Here is an 18961-nt window from a genome sequence, read left to right on the forward strand (position 1 = left end):
GTTTGTTAAAAGAATTTTATAGATAAGGCCATTAACCCTTTATCTGCTACGTATGTTGAGAATACTTTTCCTAATTTGCATTTGCCTATTAACTTTATTTAAAATTTGTTCTCTGATATCCCCAAAATTTAAATACTATGTAATCAAATCAAATTTCCTTTGAAATTTTTTCCATTGCTATTATCTCAGAAAGTCTGTCTTATCCTAAGATTAGATATACACTTATATATTTTCTCCTTGTTTTATGGTTTCAAAGGTATCTAATTCTTTAATCAATATGGAATTTATGTTAATGTATGGTGTGAAGTGAGAATCTAAACTTAATTTTTGCAAGTTATTTAATCAATTATCTAGCACAAAATATCCTTTCTTTTCCCTACTGACTTGTCATACCATCTTTTTTAAACATAAAACTCTTGTATATTCTAGGGTCTGTTTCTAAGCTCTGTTCAGTTATCTCAATTCCTCTTTCAGATATTTGCTGTATGGTCTTTTTTGATCCAGAATTTGTAATAACAAATAAATAACCACAGTCCATCAAACCACCCCAAAACAATTTTATATTTTCTCATTCTTTCATATTATTTATATCATTGTTTATTTTTTGACCCCTTACTGATTACTTATCACAAAAAGTACATATTTATCATAACTCATGTACAAGCATTTGGAAATATTTAGAAACTGAAGAGGATTTTCACTTTCTAAGAAATATTTTCCCAAGTCTTATTCAACATTTTCACATTTTTGAAAAGAAAGACGTTAGAGATACTCTTCCTTTTTGTTGTTGATACAATGATCTATTGCCTATCTCTGATGATTTAATTGATTCAGCCACCTTTCTAGGTGCTAGGTGTACAGGACAAAAACAGACAAAAATCTCTGCCTTCATGAAACTTACATTCTAGTGGAGGAGACAGGTGCAAACAGGATAGGTAAAATTTTAAATGTAGCGTATCACACAATAATGATTGCTTTCCAGAAAAAATAAACCAAGGAAGGGGGACTGGAAATTTTGAATAGGTTACTAGGGAAGACCTCACTGAGAAGGTGATATTTGAGTCAAGACCTAAAGAAAGTCCTTTACTTTCTTCTATACCTTGCCGCAAATGGGTTACTTACATTGAAATCCCAAGAATACATCCTTCAAATATACTTGAAGTATATACTTTAAGTATCTCTTAAATCAGTAGCATTAATCATTCATAGCTTATCTACGATGAGCAAAATGTTAATATATCAGAAGGAACTGTATATATTTTAAAATTCTTTTTCTTTCCTTTTTTTTCTTTTAAGACAAGTACAGTAGTGAGAAAGAGTATAGAGTAGAACAAGTTCAATCTGTAACCCACTGTGAACAATCAATTCAGATAACTCATTACATTTGGACCAGCCACATTGTATATTTTAAACATCAAATTCATCATGAGTTAACCATCTACTTTATACTTACAGGAGTGAAGCAGCTTGTTGGCAATCTTTGAACTGTTGAACGAAATACAAAGTTCCTATATTAAAAAAAGAAAAAAGAAAATGATTTTCTAAATCTATTTTTAAAGTGAAGATTTTTGGTAATTTATTCCCTATCTCTCATTAAATACTTAAAAATGCTAATCTGAATATGAGGTGCATAAATGAGGTTTAAAAGCCATGAGTATTGGTATGTAAGTACATAAACAGAAAGGCATGAGTGAAATGATGAAAAATAACTTAGTATATAATTACCTGGAAGCGTACTTGGGAACTGGTGTAGGAAGTACATCGTATTGCCCTGGGGAAAGCTGAAGTGACTACACAGAATGGACAAGGACACCAATAACAGATTAATATATAGGTCGTAAACTCATTTTATTATCTGTTATTCATAATCCTTTATTTTATGACCATACATCATATATAATTTATTCTCTACTGTAATGGTGGAAAAGGTGGAGCTTCAAAACTTTCAACATATATTCACTTTTCATGGTGAGTTTTGTAGACAATACGCCTTATGCTGCATAGGAAAATGGATCATGTTTTAAATGCACTAGATTCAACAAATCAATTCGACCACTTAGTGAGCCTGCTCTGGGGCAAAGCAGAGTAGTGGTGGGGAATACAGTGGTAGGAGAGACATGGTCCCTGACCAGCAGGAGTGACAGGCATGTACAGAAACAATTCCAACATAAAACACAGTGCTAAAAGAAGACTACAGACGTGGGGGTGGGGAGAGATTAAATCTAACAGGGTGATCTAAAGACGGTAAAGATTTGAGGGGTATGGGATTTGACGGAGGCTTTTAAGAAAGGTAGGACTTCTTCCCAAGGAGAGCATGGGAGGGTATTCCAAGAAGGAAGAGACTTACATACACTTAACATATGAGACTGTCTCTCCATCCATCACGGAATTTGTTGCAAACTATGTGGGTGGCTGTACTGTCCCTGGGTCATGAATAAGAAGAAAGGGAGGAATAAGAAGCAAGGGAGTGTCAGTAATTGGCAAGGGTAGGGAGCAGGATGCATGAAGGATGGGAGGAAGAGACATGAGAAGCAGCAGCCAGGAGAAGATGGATCAGACCTCCAGAGCTTCCTATAAAGGAGCTGGCTGGGAGGAATTATATTACAACATCCTAGGAAGACTCAGTGAACAACCTCCCTCCAACTCCTATTATTTTTACAGATTTTAAAACACAAAACTGCCTTTGTTGCAAATAAAGAATCCATACTCTGGCATTACCTGCCACATGGAAATTCAGTTATTACATTTCACCCGGCAGCTGTCTTTCTCATATTAGCACACAATTTTGATTGCAGAAGGAGATTTTTGTGGATACAGTGATGATAACAGTAAATACAAATTTTATGGTGAAATGCACACATTGTCCTGATGCACCTGTGCCTTGTTAATTGCTCACTTGACATAATAAACACCAAGGAAACAAGGGTATTCTCTATAGAAACACAGAAGCATATTTTAAGCAGGGGGTTTTCTGGGGGGCTAGTAACATCCTGTTTCTTGATTTTGATGGTGGTTACATGGATATTTGCTATCTATTTACTTTGAACTGTGTATATATGCTTTAGGCTTTTCTCTCTTATACGCATACACACAAACAGGAGGAGAAAGGAGAAAGAGAACTGAAAAAGGGAAAAAAACCCTTAAAGTAGCTGTTTATTCATCTGTACTCAGCAATCCACATGAGATTTCTGTACCAAAGTGCTCATGGAAAACTCTTAGAGAGCACTAGACTGGAAAGGATTATTGGTTATCCGCAACATCTACGAGAGGTTTTCAAAAAGTTCCTGGAAAGATTCATATTACCTTTTAGTTCTATTTTTCTGCAAATTTTTTGAAGCATCCCCGTATATTCATCCTACTGTACTTGGCATTGTTCATTCTTTGCTATTTAACACAGCTGAGAGAGGGTTTTTCTACATAAAGTCTTGAATAATCAGTTGCCTTACAGAAGAGACTGTCTCTGTCCATTGCTAAACTTGTTGCAAACTATCTGGGTGGTTCTATTGTCCTTGGGCCTAATGGAACATATATGTATACATGTATGTGTGTGTGTACATCTATTCTTTTCTAATTCCCACATCCGCTTTTTAGTTCTTCATTTGTAGTGTATAATGTAAGGCTTAGAGAATCTAGACAATGTGCCCATAAAAATAGCTAATTCTAGTTAGTTAATGTTTCAGTCCATGATGATTAGGCACTCAGAAATCTTGTAAGAGCTTGGAGTAATAAAATAAGGCAGGGTAATTGATATTAGTGTGGATATATAATTTAGTTATGTTGTACCAACAGCTTCAATGTCAGAAAACTGGAATGATGTGAAAAAAGCCAACCCTACTTACTAGGCTCTTGGTGTGGCAATATGTGAGGGTACTTTAAAAACTTCATGGAAAAGAGTCATTTTCTTTTCTTTTCTTTTTTTGGCAGCTGGCCAGCAAGGGGATCCAAATCCTTGATGTTGGTGTTATCAGCACCACACTCTAACCAACTGAGCTAACAGCCAGTCACCCTGCATTATCTTTTAATTCTATTTTTCCATGAACTTTTTGAAGTATAAGCATATATATTTTTTAAGATTTTACTTTTTTAGAGCAGTTTTAGGTTCATAGCAAAATTGAGAGGAAGGTATGGAGATTTCCCATATAACTTATGCCCCCACACATGCAAAACCTACCCCATTATCAGCACCCCGCACCAGAGTGGTGCATTTGCTATAACTGATGAACCTACCTTAACACATCATTATCACCCAAAGTCCATAGTTTACATTACAGTTCATTCTTGGTGTTGTATATTCTACGGATTCAGACCAATGTACAGTGACATGTATCCACCATTTCAGTATTATATAGAGTATTTTCATTGCCCTAAAAATCATCTGTGCTCTGCCTATATATACATCCCTCCCTCCCCACTAACCCTTAGCAACCACTGATCTTTTTACTGTCTCCATAGTTTTGCCTTTTCCAGAATGTCATTTAGTTGGAATCATATAGTATGTAGCCTTTTCAGATTGGCTTCTTTCACTTAGAAATATATATTTAAGTTTCCTCCATGTCTTTTTTTATGACTTAATAGCTTATTCATTTTTAGCACTGAATAATATTCCATTCTCTGAATGTACCACAGTTTATTTATCCATTCATCTACTAAACAAGATCTTGGTTGCTTCCAAGTTTTAGCAATTATGAATAGAGCTGCTATAAACATCCATGTGCAGGTTTTTGTGTAGATATAAGCTTTCAACTCTTTTGGGTAAATACTAAGGAGTGCAACTGCTGGATCTTATGGTAAGAGTATGTTTAGTTTTGTTTTAAAAAACTTCCAAACTGTCTTCCAAAGTGGCTGTATCACTTTGCATTCCCACCAGCAATAAATGAAGAGTTCCTGTTGCTCCACATCCTTGCCATCATTTGGTGGTGACAGTGGATTCTGGCCATTCTAATAGGTATGTAGTGGCATCTCGTTGTTTTAATTTGGATTGCATTTCCCTGATGACACAGGATGTGCAGCGTCTTCACATATCTCATTTGCCATCTATAAATCTTTGATGAGTTGTCTATTAACATCTTTGGTCCATTTTTAAATTGAGTTGTCTTCTCATTGTTGAGTTTTAAGGGTTCTCTATATTTTGGATAACAGTCCTTTATCAGATATGTCTTTTGCAAATATTTTCTCAAAATCTATGGCTTGTCTTTTAATTCTCTTCATGGTGTCTTTTGCAGAGCCAAAATTTTTAATTTTGAAGCCCAGCTCATCAATTCTTTTCTTCATGGATCATGCCCTTGGTGTTGCATCTAAAAAGTCATCACCAAACCCAAGATCATCTAGATTTTCAAGAACTATTATCGTCCGAGAGTTTTATAGTTCTGCCATTTACATTTAGGTCTGTGATCCATTTTGAGCTAATTTTTGTGAAGGGTTTAAGGTCGGTGTCCAGATTCTTTTTTGTTTGTTTGTTTGTTTGTTTTTGCATGTGGATTTCCATGTATCTTTTCTCCATTGCATTGCTTTTGCACCTTTGTCAAAAATCAGTTGACTATATTTGTGTGGATCTATTTCTGGGCCCTCTATTCTGTTCCATTGATTTATTTGTCTATTCTTTGTCAATACCACACACTCTTGATTACTGTAGCTTTACAGTAAGCTTTAAAGTCAGGCAGTGTCAGTCCTCCAACTTTGTTACTCTCTTTTAATATTGTGTTGGCTATTCTGGGTCTTTCACCTCTCCATGTAAACTTTAGAATCAGTTTGCTGATATCCACAAAGTAACTTGCTGAGATTTATTGGGATTGCATCGAGTCTAAAGATTAAGTTGAGAAGAAGTGAACATCCTGACAATACTAATCCATAACATGGAAAATCTCTCCATTTACTTAGTTCTTCTTTGCTTTCCTTCATCAGAGTTTTATAGTTTTTCTCATATAAATCTCGTACATATTTTTAAAAAATTTATACCTAAGTATTTCACTTTTGGGGATGCTAATGTAAATGGTATTGTGTGTGTGTGTTTACCAGTAATATTTTATTTCACGATGCAAATAATCCCTTCTGTCATCAGGAGTTTTGACATACATACAGTTTGAGAAGGGAGAAAAGCAGCTTCATTTCATCTAATCTCATAATTTCTAGCCAAATGTTTGGCCAATGGAAGAAAGAGAAAGGCATTCTTTTTTAACGGTATTGTGTGTTTTGAATTTCAAATTCCACTTGTTCATTGCTGGGATATAGGAAAGCAACTGACTTTTGTATATTAACTTTTATCCTGGGCCGGCCCCATGGCTCGCTTGAGAGAGTGCAGTGCTGGTAGCGCCGAGGCTGCAGGTTCAGATCCTATATAGGGATGGCCTGTGCGCTCACTGGCTGAGTGTGGTGCTGACAACACTGTGCCGAGGGTTGCCGGTCAGAAAAAAAAATACTTTTATCCTGCAAACTTGCTATAATTGCTCTTAGTTCCAGGAGTTTTTTTGTTGACTCTTTCAGACTTTCTGCATAGACAATCATGTCATATGTCAACAAGGACACTTTTATTTCTTCCTTCCCAATCAGTTTTTCTTTTCTTTTTCTTGTCTTAAAGCATTAGCTAGAATTTCCAGTATGATGTTGAAAAGCAGTGATTAGAGGAGACATCCTTGCATTGTTCCTGATCATAAAGTTAAAGGTAAAGAAGTAAAGTTTCTCACCTTAAGTATAATGATGACTGTAGGTTTTTTGTAGATGTTCTTTATCAATTGAAGAAGTTCCCCTCTATTCCTAGTTTACTAAGAATTTTTATTATGAATGGCTGTTAGATTTTGTCAAATGCTTTTTCTGTATCTATTGATAGGATGTGACTTTTCTTCTTTAGCTGTTGATCTGATGTATTAGGGCGATGCTAATAAATCACATTAGTTAGGAAGTAGGCCTTCTGCTTCTATCTTCTGAAAGAGATTGTAAAGCATTAGTATGACTTCTTCCTTAAATGTTTGGTAGAATTCACCTGTGAGCCCATCGGGGCCTGGCATTTTCTAATTTGGAAGGTTATTAATTATTAACTCAACTTCTTTAATAGATATAGGTCTATTCAGAGTGTCTATTTCTTCTTGTGTGATTTTGGTAGATTTGTGTCTTTCAAGGAATTGGTCCATTTTATCTAGGTTATCAAATTTGTGGACATAATACTCCTTTGTTATCCTTTTAATGTCCTTGGGATTTGCAGTGATGTCCCCTCTTTTGTGTCTGATATTAGTAATTTGTGTCATCTACTTTTATCCCCCTTAGCCTGAATAAAGGCTTATTTTACCGATCTTTTCAAAGAACCAGCTTCTAGTTTCATTGATTTTCTCCGTTGATTTCTTGTTTTCTATTTCATCAACTTCCACTCTAATTTTTCTTTCTTTTCTTCTGCTTACTTTGGATTTAATTTACTCTTCTTTTTCTCCTTTCCTAAGGTGCAAGCTTAGATGACTGATTTTCATTCTTTATAATATATGCATTCAAGGCTATAAATGTCTCTCTAAGCACTGCTTTTGGTACATCCCACAAATTTTATTGAATTGTATTTTCATTTTCATTTAGTTCATATTTTTAAATTTCTCTTGAAATTTATCCTTTGATCCATGTGTTATTTAGAAGTGTGTTGTTTAATCTCCACATATTTTTGGATTTTCCAGTTATCTTTCTGTTATTGATTTGTAGTTTAATTCCATTGTGATCAAGAGCAAACATTGTTATGGTGTGTTTTATGGCCCAGAATTTGGTCTCTCGTTTTTTTGTTGTTGTTGTTTTTCAGTCTTTGTTGTCTTTATTTTTCAGTTTTGGAGGTTTTTATTGGGGTATCCTCAAGCTCAGAGATTCCTTCCTCAGCTGTGTCCAGTGTACTAATAAGCCCATCAAAGGCATTGCTCATTTCTGTTAGTGTTTTTGATCTCTAGCATTCCTTTTTGGTTCTTTCTTAGACTTTCTACCTTTCTGTGTACAGTGCCCATCTGTTTCTGCATGCTGTCTACTTTATCCATTAGAGCCCTTAACATATTAGTCATAGTTGTTTTAAATTACTGGTCTGGTAAAACCAACTACAACCAGCAATTTAAAATTAGTATTATTTTCCTTTGAGTAAATCAATTTCATAGTACTGGTTTTAAATATTTTTAGGTGTTTTTTTTTATCATCTTCTTTTATATTCTTTTTCAGAAATAAAACTTTGAACATATTTACACGTATATATCTGTTTAGTTTGTGTTTCTTTATAGTATTTTGTAGGAATTAAAATAAAAATTTGAGCACCTGAAAATAAATAAATTACTGGTCTGGTAATTCCAACATCCTTGCCGTGTCTCATTGTGATGTTTACTCTGTCTCTTCAAATTGCGTTTTTTGCCTTTTAGTGTGCCATGTAATTTTTTTGATAGCTGGACATGATGTACTGGGAGAAAGGAACTGCTGTAAATAGACCTTTAGTAATGTGGTGGTAAGGTGTGGGGGGAGGGGAAGTATTCTAGAGTCCTATAATTAGGTCTCAGTAATTTAGTTAACCTGTACCTCTGGACTGTGAAATTCACAAGCTTTTCTCAGCCACCACCCCACCTTAGGTGGGACAGGATGAATACAGCTGGCTGGAGTTGGGTATTTCCCTTCTCCCAGGTCAGTTAGGCTCTTATAAAACCCCAGCAAGTTAGGCGCTGGTTGAATAGTTCTCTCCTGAGGGCAGACCTTGTTTAGACGAATGGAGTGCTCTGACAGGTTCCTTTTCCTCTCACTCTGCCAGAAGCATGAAAGAATTTTTCTCTGATATTTACTATGAGAACCTGGTTGAGCTTCTAGAGTTTAAAACTCACAAAAGCATGGGGGCTTCCCTATGAATGGGTCCCCCTGGAGCTTTTAACTCTCAGCCTTGCCCACACTGAGCCTCCAGAAACTCATCAATTACAGTTCAGGTTTTCTTACCTTGGCCATGGTTCCTGTGGAGGTTGCTATTCGTGGGTTTCTGTTCTAGTAAGTTGTGATTCTCTATATCCTCCTGGCTGTCTCTCCAATTTGGGGGGCAGCAGTCAGCCCTCAATTCTCTTATACATCCAAGAAGAGTTGTTGATTTTTCAGTTTATTTAGCTTTTAACTTGGTGTTAGGATAGAATTATGTGCAGAACTGGAAGTCGGTGTGACACTATTTTGAGAACTCAAACCCACAAATAGGACTTCTTTGAGGTCTAAGAAATAGACAACATAGGACTTTCTCAAAAAAGAAGCATGCCTAATGATACCAATAATACTGTTCTTAATTTTACCAGTACCTGTAATTCTCTCTAAGAACTAGAAGTGAGTTCTAGCCCGAGATAAATTCTCTGCTAATAATAAAATACTGCTAAATAAATACTGCTCAATTGAGGATCACTTTTTTATTTAATGTTTCATCTTATCTACATTTTGCTCTTTGTTATCCCAACGCTTAAGCCTTTTTTTTTTTTTTTTTTTTTAAAGATGACTGGTAAGGGGATCTCAACCCTTGACTTGGTGTTGTCAGCACCATGCTCGCCCAAGTGAGCCACGGGCCAGCCCCCCAACACTTAAGTCTTGAATTCTCAAAGTGACCGGAACCCTCCCTTATCAACCAGTTCACATCTAGATAGTAGAGCAAGTGTTCAAAATCACCTCACACTTCGAATCTAAAATGAGTATTCAGATTACTGTTGTTGTTTTCTAAACATTTACCCTCTTTCCGCTCTCTTGCACACACTGAACCCTTGAGGGAGGGTTCTTGGGGGATGCTATGATGGCTACTGAAGGATCCAGGATATCCAGCCCTGACATCTGCCCCCACTGCCACAGTATCATCTGTCAGCCCCTTCTTGGGTACAGACTCTGGCTGATATCTTGCTCAATGAAAAGCCACCCTGTTGAAAACTCCTTCAGCAGTTATTTTACCATGCAGCATGTTGCAAATTAACATTTCTTCAAAGATATCATCAACACAGGTATAGATATAGCTAACAAAGATCAATGAACCCCCAGATTTTCTCAACCTCAGTCTCTCAACCAGCTGCTCAAGGATGTCTTTTGGACACATTAAAATGAATCTTTTGATTCACTCTCTAATTTATTTATTTATTTATTTATTTTTTTGTCTTCTGTGACCGGCCGCACCATGCTCAGCCAGTGAGCACACCGGCCATCCTTATATAGGATCCGAACCCACAGCGGGAGCACTGCTGCGCTCCCAGCACTGCACTCTCCCGAGTGCGCCACGGGGTTGGCCCATGATTCACTCTCTAATTTAATAGGGCACCTTTCCAGCCTGTCTACCTCCCTTTGACCTAACAGATATTGGAGCAAGGAAGGGGATAGATCACCAAATTTGTTTCCTTTTATATGAGCTTCAATTTCAAGGCAATGCTAAAGCTAACCTGAACAGAAGATTCAGACAGTTTTAAATTTCATTTGTTTAACTGTGATTTTCACCAAAATGTTGCCAACCTAGGCAGTAAATAACAGAATTTTTTAAATGGAATGTGTAAAGAAAAAAAAAACACCTAAGAGAAAAAAAATGTGAGTTGGAAAAAATTTTGAGATTTTTACAAATGAACAAGATTGAAAAGAGTATTACCTACACATTGAAAAGAATTTAAGATCTACAGTAAGAAAAAAATTAAGTCTCCTTAACCCCTATCTAACCCTACTTTCCAAATGAAAACCACTATTAATGATTATGTATCTCTCCAGAAAAAAAAGTATGTATTTAACATCACATATATGTACACTTGTTTTCATTTATACAAATATGATTATGCTATAAATAATGGTCTACACCTTGATTTTTGTCATGTAATAACTTGGAGATGTTTGCATATTAACATATATGCATCTACCTCATTGTTTTTTAATGGTTGTACAGTATGCCATTGTATGGATGTATCATTATTTAACTAGTCCTTTAGTTAAATAATATTAGAAACAATGCTGCAGTATAATTATAAATATTTCACTGTACTTTAGTAAAACCATCCGTCGGGTAAATTCTTGACAGTCGCATTGCTGAGTTTAAGGCTGTGTACCTTTAAAATACAGGTAGGTTGCCAAACTGCCCTCCAAAATATTTGCACCATTTGTATTCATATAAGCAATGCATGAGAATATCTGTTTCTGTATACCCTTTGCTAATATTGGGTATCAACATACTTACATTGTTGATTATTCAATAGGTGAAAATGGTTTCTGTTATTATTCCTCTGTAATAATTGAATTATTAGTTGAAGCCAAACATAACTTCATGTTTTTTAGTAATTGGTATATCTCTTTGAGAACTGCTAGCTCATGTCCCTTGCTCATTTTTAAATCAGAAAATCTATTTTAATTGGATTATAAGGGAATATGACTCATTTTCACCACTTGATCCAAGTGCTGAAGCCACACAGTTAGTGATAAGCATCTTCTGGAAATGCCCTTGCATCTTCACAATGGTAGCACTCTACCTTCTTTTGGATTTACTAACCTAGTTCAGTACTGATTCACTAGCTAGGGACTGGGGCAGCGTCACCATATCCTCCCCTTCCCGTTCATTGAAGGGAGATTCTGAAACCACGTTCTGACTGGTACAGACTTAGCTGACTTCGGGTTGTTCTGAAGTTTCCCTAGCATGTTGATTTCAAGCTATATTTTAAACTCCTCCAGTTAAGTCACTGGATCCATATTTCTAGTTAAAAATATAAGCAGTGCATTTAAAACGGTAACAGACACACTCTGCAAGGTGACTTGCAGAATAGCACAACCTTTTTGTAGGGTATTTGGGCAATGCATCTCAAAGGACTTAGACTTCTACGCACCCTTTCCTCAACAATTCCACTCTATGACTAATAACAGGGTGGCTGAATATATTCGGATGTGTCCATACAATAGAATACTACGTAGCTATTAAAAACGATGTGTAGAGAATACATGATGGTGTGGAAAAGGCTCACAATATATTTCTGAAAAGAAAAAGTTGTAGTTTCTGCTAATGACAAGCTAGGTTATTTGGATGATGAAACTTCCCACTGCACACAACTAGAAATGAGGGATAAAATACTACAAATAAAAGAGTTTTTAAAAAGATATGAAATTGCTGAAAAGATAATAGGTGATTATAGGACTCTAAACTAAGAGATAGCAAGAAGCCAGGGAGGTAAGTGGCCCAATTTTGCTCACAGAATGTATGCTGGTCCAGACTAAACTCAGCAGAAGAACAGAGCTGGGTCTGAGGGAACTTCAGAGCCCCAGAAGAATCCAGAGGTCAAAGCCTGGGCCTATCAATGGGCCTATCTAGAGGTCAATGCCAAGGGACAGGGGAGTCTAATGAGAGCCCTACCCACAAGAATTTGAGGCCCTAAAAGATCACTTCCTAAAAGTAAACTCTCCTACCTCACTCCATTGCCAAGGGGACTGCAGAAAGTTGCCTTGGTGCTAAGCAGAACTGAAAGGAGGATGAAACCCACCCCTAAAAGATAATAAAAACGGGCTGGTCCTTTTCATGAATTCCAGTCCAAATTCACATCACTGGGGTGATCCAAGAATACGTAACTAGTGCATTTCTAGTGGTACCAGACTGGTAGTTCCATTAAATATAGCAGAAGCAAAAGCAAAACTTCTCTGGAGGAAAATAATCATCTTAGGCCTTGGGGAATTCACAAAAATAAATTTTCAAGATCAATGAGTGAGTGACACACAGTCAATGATAATCACACACACACTCACACAAGGAAACAAGACCTTGAGAAAACACACAAGTGAGTAAGGCCCTGAGAGATTTCAGATATTTGAGTAATCATTAATTCATTCACAGATTCAACAAATATTAATCATCAGACACTTGATCTAGAGGCAGAGATACAATAGTGAACCAAGCAGATTAATATTCATGTCCTCACTCTCACGGGGGAAGACACGTAACAAATAATAAATGTAAAGTGCAAATCACTTATATAGTATACTTGATGGCTATACGTGCCATTGGAAAAAAATAACAGCAGAGTAGAGAAGATCAGGAGTGGTAGATGTAAATAAGGCTCATTCAGACAGCGACACTTGAACAAAGATTGAAGATGGAGAGGGAGAGGGAGTTAGCCATGCAGATATTTGGGATAAGAGCATTCCAGAAAAAGGAAAATCAGTACAAAGACCCTGGGTGGGAGTATGAGTGGTGAATTCAAAACACAGACAGGAGGCCAGTGAGTCAGTAAGAGAGTGAGAGGGAGCAGTAAAAGATGAAGTCAAGAATGAAGCCAGTTCACAATAGGTCTGCTGACCCTGAGAAAAAATACTCAGGGATCACACCCACTATCACAATGCCTTAACCCAGTGGTTCTCAACCAGGAGTATTTTTGCCCCCCAAGGGACATATGGCAATGTCTGGAGACATTATTTGTTGTTACAACTGGGAGGGGAGATTGCTAATGGCATCTAGTGAGTAGAGGCCAGGAATGCCGCTAAACGTGCCACAATGCACAGAACAGCCTCCACAAGAAAGATTTGTCCTTTCCAAAATGTCAATTGTGCCAACGCTCAGAAACCCTGGATAACACATACAAGTGGAGAAGTCAAAAAGACAATTGGACATACATGTTTGGAGATCAAGAAAGAAGTCTAGGAAGGAGACGTAATTTTGGTAATCCCCAACAAATAGATGGTGTTCACAGCCTTGAGAATGGATGAGATCACCATCCAGGGAGTGAATGTGGATGGAAAAAAAGGTCTGAGTGCATGGGGCACAACGAGATAAGGAGATCAGGGAGCAAGAGCAGAGACAGCAAAAAAGACTGAGAAGAAAAACCAAGAATGAGAACTAGGCAGGAGGTGTTAGAGGTTTGGAAAGAGAGGAGATGTGAGATAAAACCACCAAGGAGAGTAAGATAATAAACAAACTACCCACTAGAGGTGAAGAATTTAAAATAAGACAAGTCAAGCCCACAAAACAAGTTTCAACAAATTTTTAAAAACTGAAATCATATCAAGTATCTTCTGACCACAATGAAATAAAACTAGAAATCAATAACAAGCCGCATTTTCAAAACTGTATTGATCCCTGTACTGGCCACATGCCAAATAATAATAATAATAGATGCAGAAAAAGCATTTGATAAAACTCAACATCTTTTACAATAAAAACTCTCAACAAATTAGATATAGAAGGAACATATGTAAACATAATAAAAGCCATATATGACAAGCCCACAGCTAATATCATACTGAACAGGGAAGAGCTGAAAGCTTTTCCTCTAAGAACTGGAACAAGACAAGGATGCCCACTCTCACCACTCCCATCTAAAATATTACTGGAAGTCCTACTCAGAGCAATTAGACAAGAAAAAGAAATAAAAGGCATCCAAATTAGAGAAGAGGAAGTTAACTTGTCCCTGTTTGCAGATGACATGATCTTATATATAGAAAAACCTGAAGACATCACCAAAAAACTCTTAGAACTGATACATGAACTCGGTAAAGTCGCAGCATATGAAATCAACATACAAACCTCAGTAGTGTTTCTACACAGCAATAATGAGCTAGCTGAAAAAGAAATCAAGAAACCAATACCACTTATAATAGCTACAATAAAATAAAATAAAATATCTAGGAATAAATTTAACTAAGGAGGTGAAAGATCTCTACAAAGAAAACTGTAAAATACTGATGAAAGAAACTAAAGAGAACACAAAAGAGTGGAAAGATATCTATGTTCATGGATTAAAGAATTAATATTATCAAAATGACCATACTACCAAAAGTGATCTACACAATCAATGCAGTCCCTTATCAAAACACCAATGACATTCTTCACAGAAACAGAAAAAACAATCTTAAAATTCATATGAAACCATTAAAGGCCCCAAATAGTCAAAGTAATTCTGAGCAAAAGAAACAAAGCTAGAGAAATCACACTACCTGACTTCAAAATATACTACAAAGCTACAGTAATCAAAACAGCATAGTACTGGCATAAAAACATACACAGACCAATGGAACAGAATACAGATAAAGTTATGTATTTACAGACAATTGATTTTCGACAAAGGCACAAAGAATATTCACTGGGGAAAAGACAGTCTGTTCAATAAATGGTGCTGGGAAAACTGGACATCCATATGCAGAAGAATGAAACTAGACCACTACCTCTCACCAGATACAATAATCAACTCAAAATGGATTAAAGACTTTAATGTAAGACCCAAACCTATGAAATTACTAGAATAAAACATAGGAGAAATGCTTCAGGACATGGGTCTGGGCAAAGACTTTAGGGAGAAGACCTCAAAAGCACAGTCAACGAAAACGAATATAGACAATGGGATTATATAAACTAGTATAAGTAAAAGTCTCTGCACAGCAAAGAAAATAACAGAATGAACAGACAAGCTGCAGAATGGGAGAAGATATTTGCAAACTATTCATCCAACAAGTGATTAATATCCAGAATATACGAGAAACTCAACTCAACAGCAAAAATACAAATAATCCTATTTAAAAATGTTCATATGAGCTCAGTTGGTTAGAGTGTGATGTTGTAACACCAAGGTCAAGTGTTCAGATACCCATACCGACCAGCTGCCAAAAAAAAAAAAAAAGAGCACATGTGCTGAATAGACAATTCTCAAAAGAAGACATACAGGTATATGAAAAATGCTCAATATTACTAATCATCAGGGAAATGCAAATCAAAACCACAATGAGATAGAATGGCTATTATCAAAAAGACAGAAAATAGGGCTAGCCAGTTAGCTCAGTTGGTTAGAACACAGCCTTATAACCTTATAACATCATGGGTTTGGATCCCTGTACTGGCCAGCTGCCAAAAAAAAAAAAGAAAGAAAATAACAAAAGCTGGTAAGGATGTGGAAAAAGCGGAACTCTTATACACTGTTGGTCAGAACGTAAATTAGTACAACCATTATGGAAAACAGTATGAAGGTTCCTCAAAACACTAAAAATACAACTACATATGATCCAGCAATCCCACTACTGGCTATACAACCAAAGGAAAGGAAGATACTACACCAAAGAGATATCTGCAGTCCTATGTTTATTGCAGCATTATTCATAATAGCCAAGATATGGAATCAACCTAAGTATCCATCAACAGATGAATGAAGAGTATGTGGTCTATATACACAATGGAATACTTCTCACCCATAAGAAGAATGAAATCCTGTCATTTGTGGCACATGGATAAGCTTGGAGGACATTATGTTAGGTGAATTAAGCCAGGAACATGAAGAGAGATACCAATGTTTTTACCTATATGTGGAAGCTAAGAAAGCTGATTGTAGTAAAGCGGTAGTTAACAGAGGCTGGAAAGGGTAGCAGGGTGGGGAGGGTGGGGAGAGGTTAGTTAATGGATACAAAACTACAGCTAGATAGGATGAACAATATCTAGTGTTTTATAGCCTGTAAGGTGACTATAATTAAGAACAATTTATTCTATACTTTCAATTAACTAGAAGAGAGGATTTTGAATGTTTCCAACACAAATGATAAATGTTAGAGGTAATGAATATGTTAATAAACCTTGTAGTGGATTGAATTATGTCTCCCCAGAACTCACTGGAGCCTGAACTGTATTCCCCAAGTTTTATGTACTAGAAACAGCCCCCACTGTGACTGTTAAGAGGGTGGGAAATCCTATTATGGTAATCGAAAGGTGGAGCCTTGAGGAGGTGATTACATTGCAGGACCATGTAGTAGTGAATGGATTAATAGTGGTGGTCAGGGGTGTGGTTCTGAGGGCTTTAAAAAAAAGAGGAGAGTCTGTCTTTCTCCCTCTGCTCTCTCTGCTTCCACCATCTTGCAATTTGAGACCCCTGGGTCACTGTTACCACCACCAGATGGAGTTTGGGCTTCCCAGCCTCAGAAACTGTAAGCAATAAATTTCATTTTCTTTATAAATTACCCAGTCTCAGGTATTTTGTTATAAGCAACACCAAAATGGACTAATACAAACCTGTTTTGATCTTTACACATTATATACATGTATGGAAAAATCACATAGTACCCCCAAAATATGTCCAGTTATTATGTGTTGGTTAAAAAAAAGAGAAAACAATAAAAAGAGGTCATTTAACTACATGGATGCAGGTACAAAGTATGCAGAGAGTTAGATTTAACTAGGGTTGGGGCTTTGCCAAACAAGTAAGAGATGAGCAATCAGGGGCAAGGGAATTGATAGTGCATGCAGGGAGTAACTATAATGATTAACTATGGAATTTAAGCTTTGCAAGGAAGAGAAAACATCGCAGGGTTGAGAGGTAGTAAAAAGGTAGGAGAATCAATGAATTGTAGGCTGGGGGGAGTGGGAAAACTGTTGGGGTTAGAATACTAGAATATAGTCAGAGAGTGGTATTTATGTACTTAAGATTATGGCGGGTTGAAATTATTGGTCTTGAAAAAATTCTAAGGAGTAAGTGGCTGAGGTAGAGGAGAGTTCAAGAAACTGAGATGCCAGGTTGTTGGAGGGTTATATACATGTGTATTGAAATTATGACAGGAGTAGCGGAAGGACTGACAGTGAGAGAAGGGAGCTAATATTAACAAGAAAGAAGGGGAGTTACATAACCCAGGGGTCAGTGGATGACTGCAATACTGGGGGAAAAAGCAGGTCATAAAACTATATATATGGAGAGAGATGGTTCCACTTTTGTACATACAAGGTACTTGAAAAAGTGTGTGAAAAAACTGCATTAGAAAATAATACAAATCTTTCCATGGACTTTTTGAAGACCCTCATATATTCTACAGTAAAAATGTACCATTTCTCTGATAAAAGATAAAAGTTATAAAAATTGTGATGCTACCTCAAATCCTCTTTGGAAATGGCCAGATACAAATGAATGAATGCACAGACATGCATACACAAAAACACATTCAAATATATTTTTATATATATACCAAATCGGACTCTTTGATAGATTCTCCAGTTGAGTTACATGCTTTGGAATAAAGGTATTAAAAATAGTAATAACTTTTTACAAGTAAAAAGCAGTCATGATGAGATATAAAGTGAATATTCTATTAAAAATTGTGGAGCTTGAGAATGCTGTTCTATCTTAAATACTAATGTATACTATATATACCTAAAATTCAAATTCTACTGATTCTGGTCTTAAAACACCAGAATTATGAATTTTATTGTTAAGTAAACAATGTTACATCTGAATATCTCTCCCTATAATATACACCTTGAAAATAGAAAATTAGGAAAACATTGAATTCTTCCACTTTCTGGAGCTTAATCCTTTGTGGCAGGCAGGAATGAGAAGAGAAAAGAAAACAAACAGGAAAGTATATTTTCAGAAGGTTTTATCCATCCCTCTCGGTAGGTCTTTTAAAGCTTGTAGTTTTGCCTAATACCAGCCTTCTGTTTTCTCTTTTTGACAGTGGGCCTTGGGCCAACCCTCAGAGACCCATAAAAGCAAGAAAAGAGGAAGCAGAAGGGAAGTAAATGGCAGAGGAGAAGAAAAAGAAATGACTCTGCATTTGAAGTGGCCAGAAAAATTTCACATGTAGCTTGGTTACCTGCTACCAAGCCATAAAAGTCCAAGTATAATCTAGTGCTTGTATTAATCCACTGAAGCTAACAGGATAAGACTTACCCAATGAACATTTATCATTCTGTTCTGTTTCAAAGCTATACTTTGTAAAGCAGTAGGAAGGGTCCACATGTTGAACACAACATGTGCTCATCCTGCTGAAAATTTCTTGTCCACCTTAACAGTCACAACCCCTTATACTTAATTCAACCTCCAATTGCAATGCATTTCTTCTCAGGTTATCACAATAACATCCTGATGAAGTTGTAAAGACTGATACTATTATTAGCCTCTTCATAAATGGGAGATATTAAGGCACAGAGAGCTGAGACAAGTGTCCAGAGTCCCAAGTAACAAAGTCCAAGTCACAACTCTGTCCCTTGAACAGGCCATGCCTTCAGAAATGCTCAATAAAGTGTTGCTTTGACTACCTATTTATT

The 18961-nt window shown here is 36.4% G+C and overlaps 1 protein-coding gene across 1 annotated transcript in view; it reads right to left on the reverse strand.

Annotated features, from left to right (window-relative positions):
• The window catches only part of STPG4 (sperm-tail PG-rich repeat containing 4), a 42284-nt gene that overhangs the window by 18643 nt on the left and 4680 nt on the right, over positions 1 to 18961 (reverse strand). The window contains exons 4-5 of the mRNA XM_063077647.1: positions 1726 to 1790; positions 1454 to 1508 (exon numbers count right to left, since the gene is read on the reverse strand). Coding sequence (XP_062933717.1) covers positions 1454 to 1508; positions 1726 to 1790 — 120 coding nt within the window. The remainder of the gene's footprint in view (positions 1 to 1453; positions 1509 to 1725; positions 1791 to 18961) is intronic.

The sequence above is a fragment of the Cynocephalus volans genome, chromosome 14, assembly GCF_027409185.1.
Source record: "Cynocephalus volans isolate mCynVol1 chromosome 14, mCynVol1.pri, whole genome shotgun sequence".
Taxonomy (NCBI): domain Eukaryota; kingdom Metazoa; phylum Chordata; class Mammalia; order Dermoptera; family Cynocephalidae; genus Cynocephalus; species Cynocephalus volans.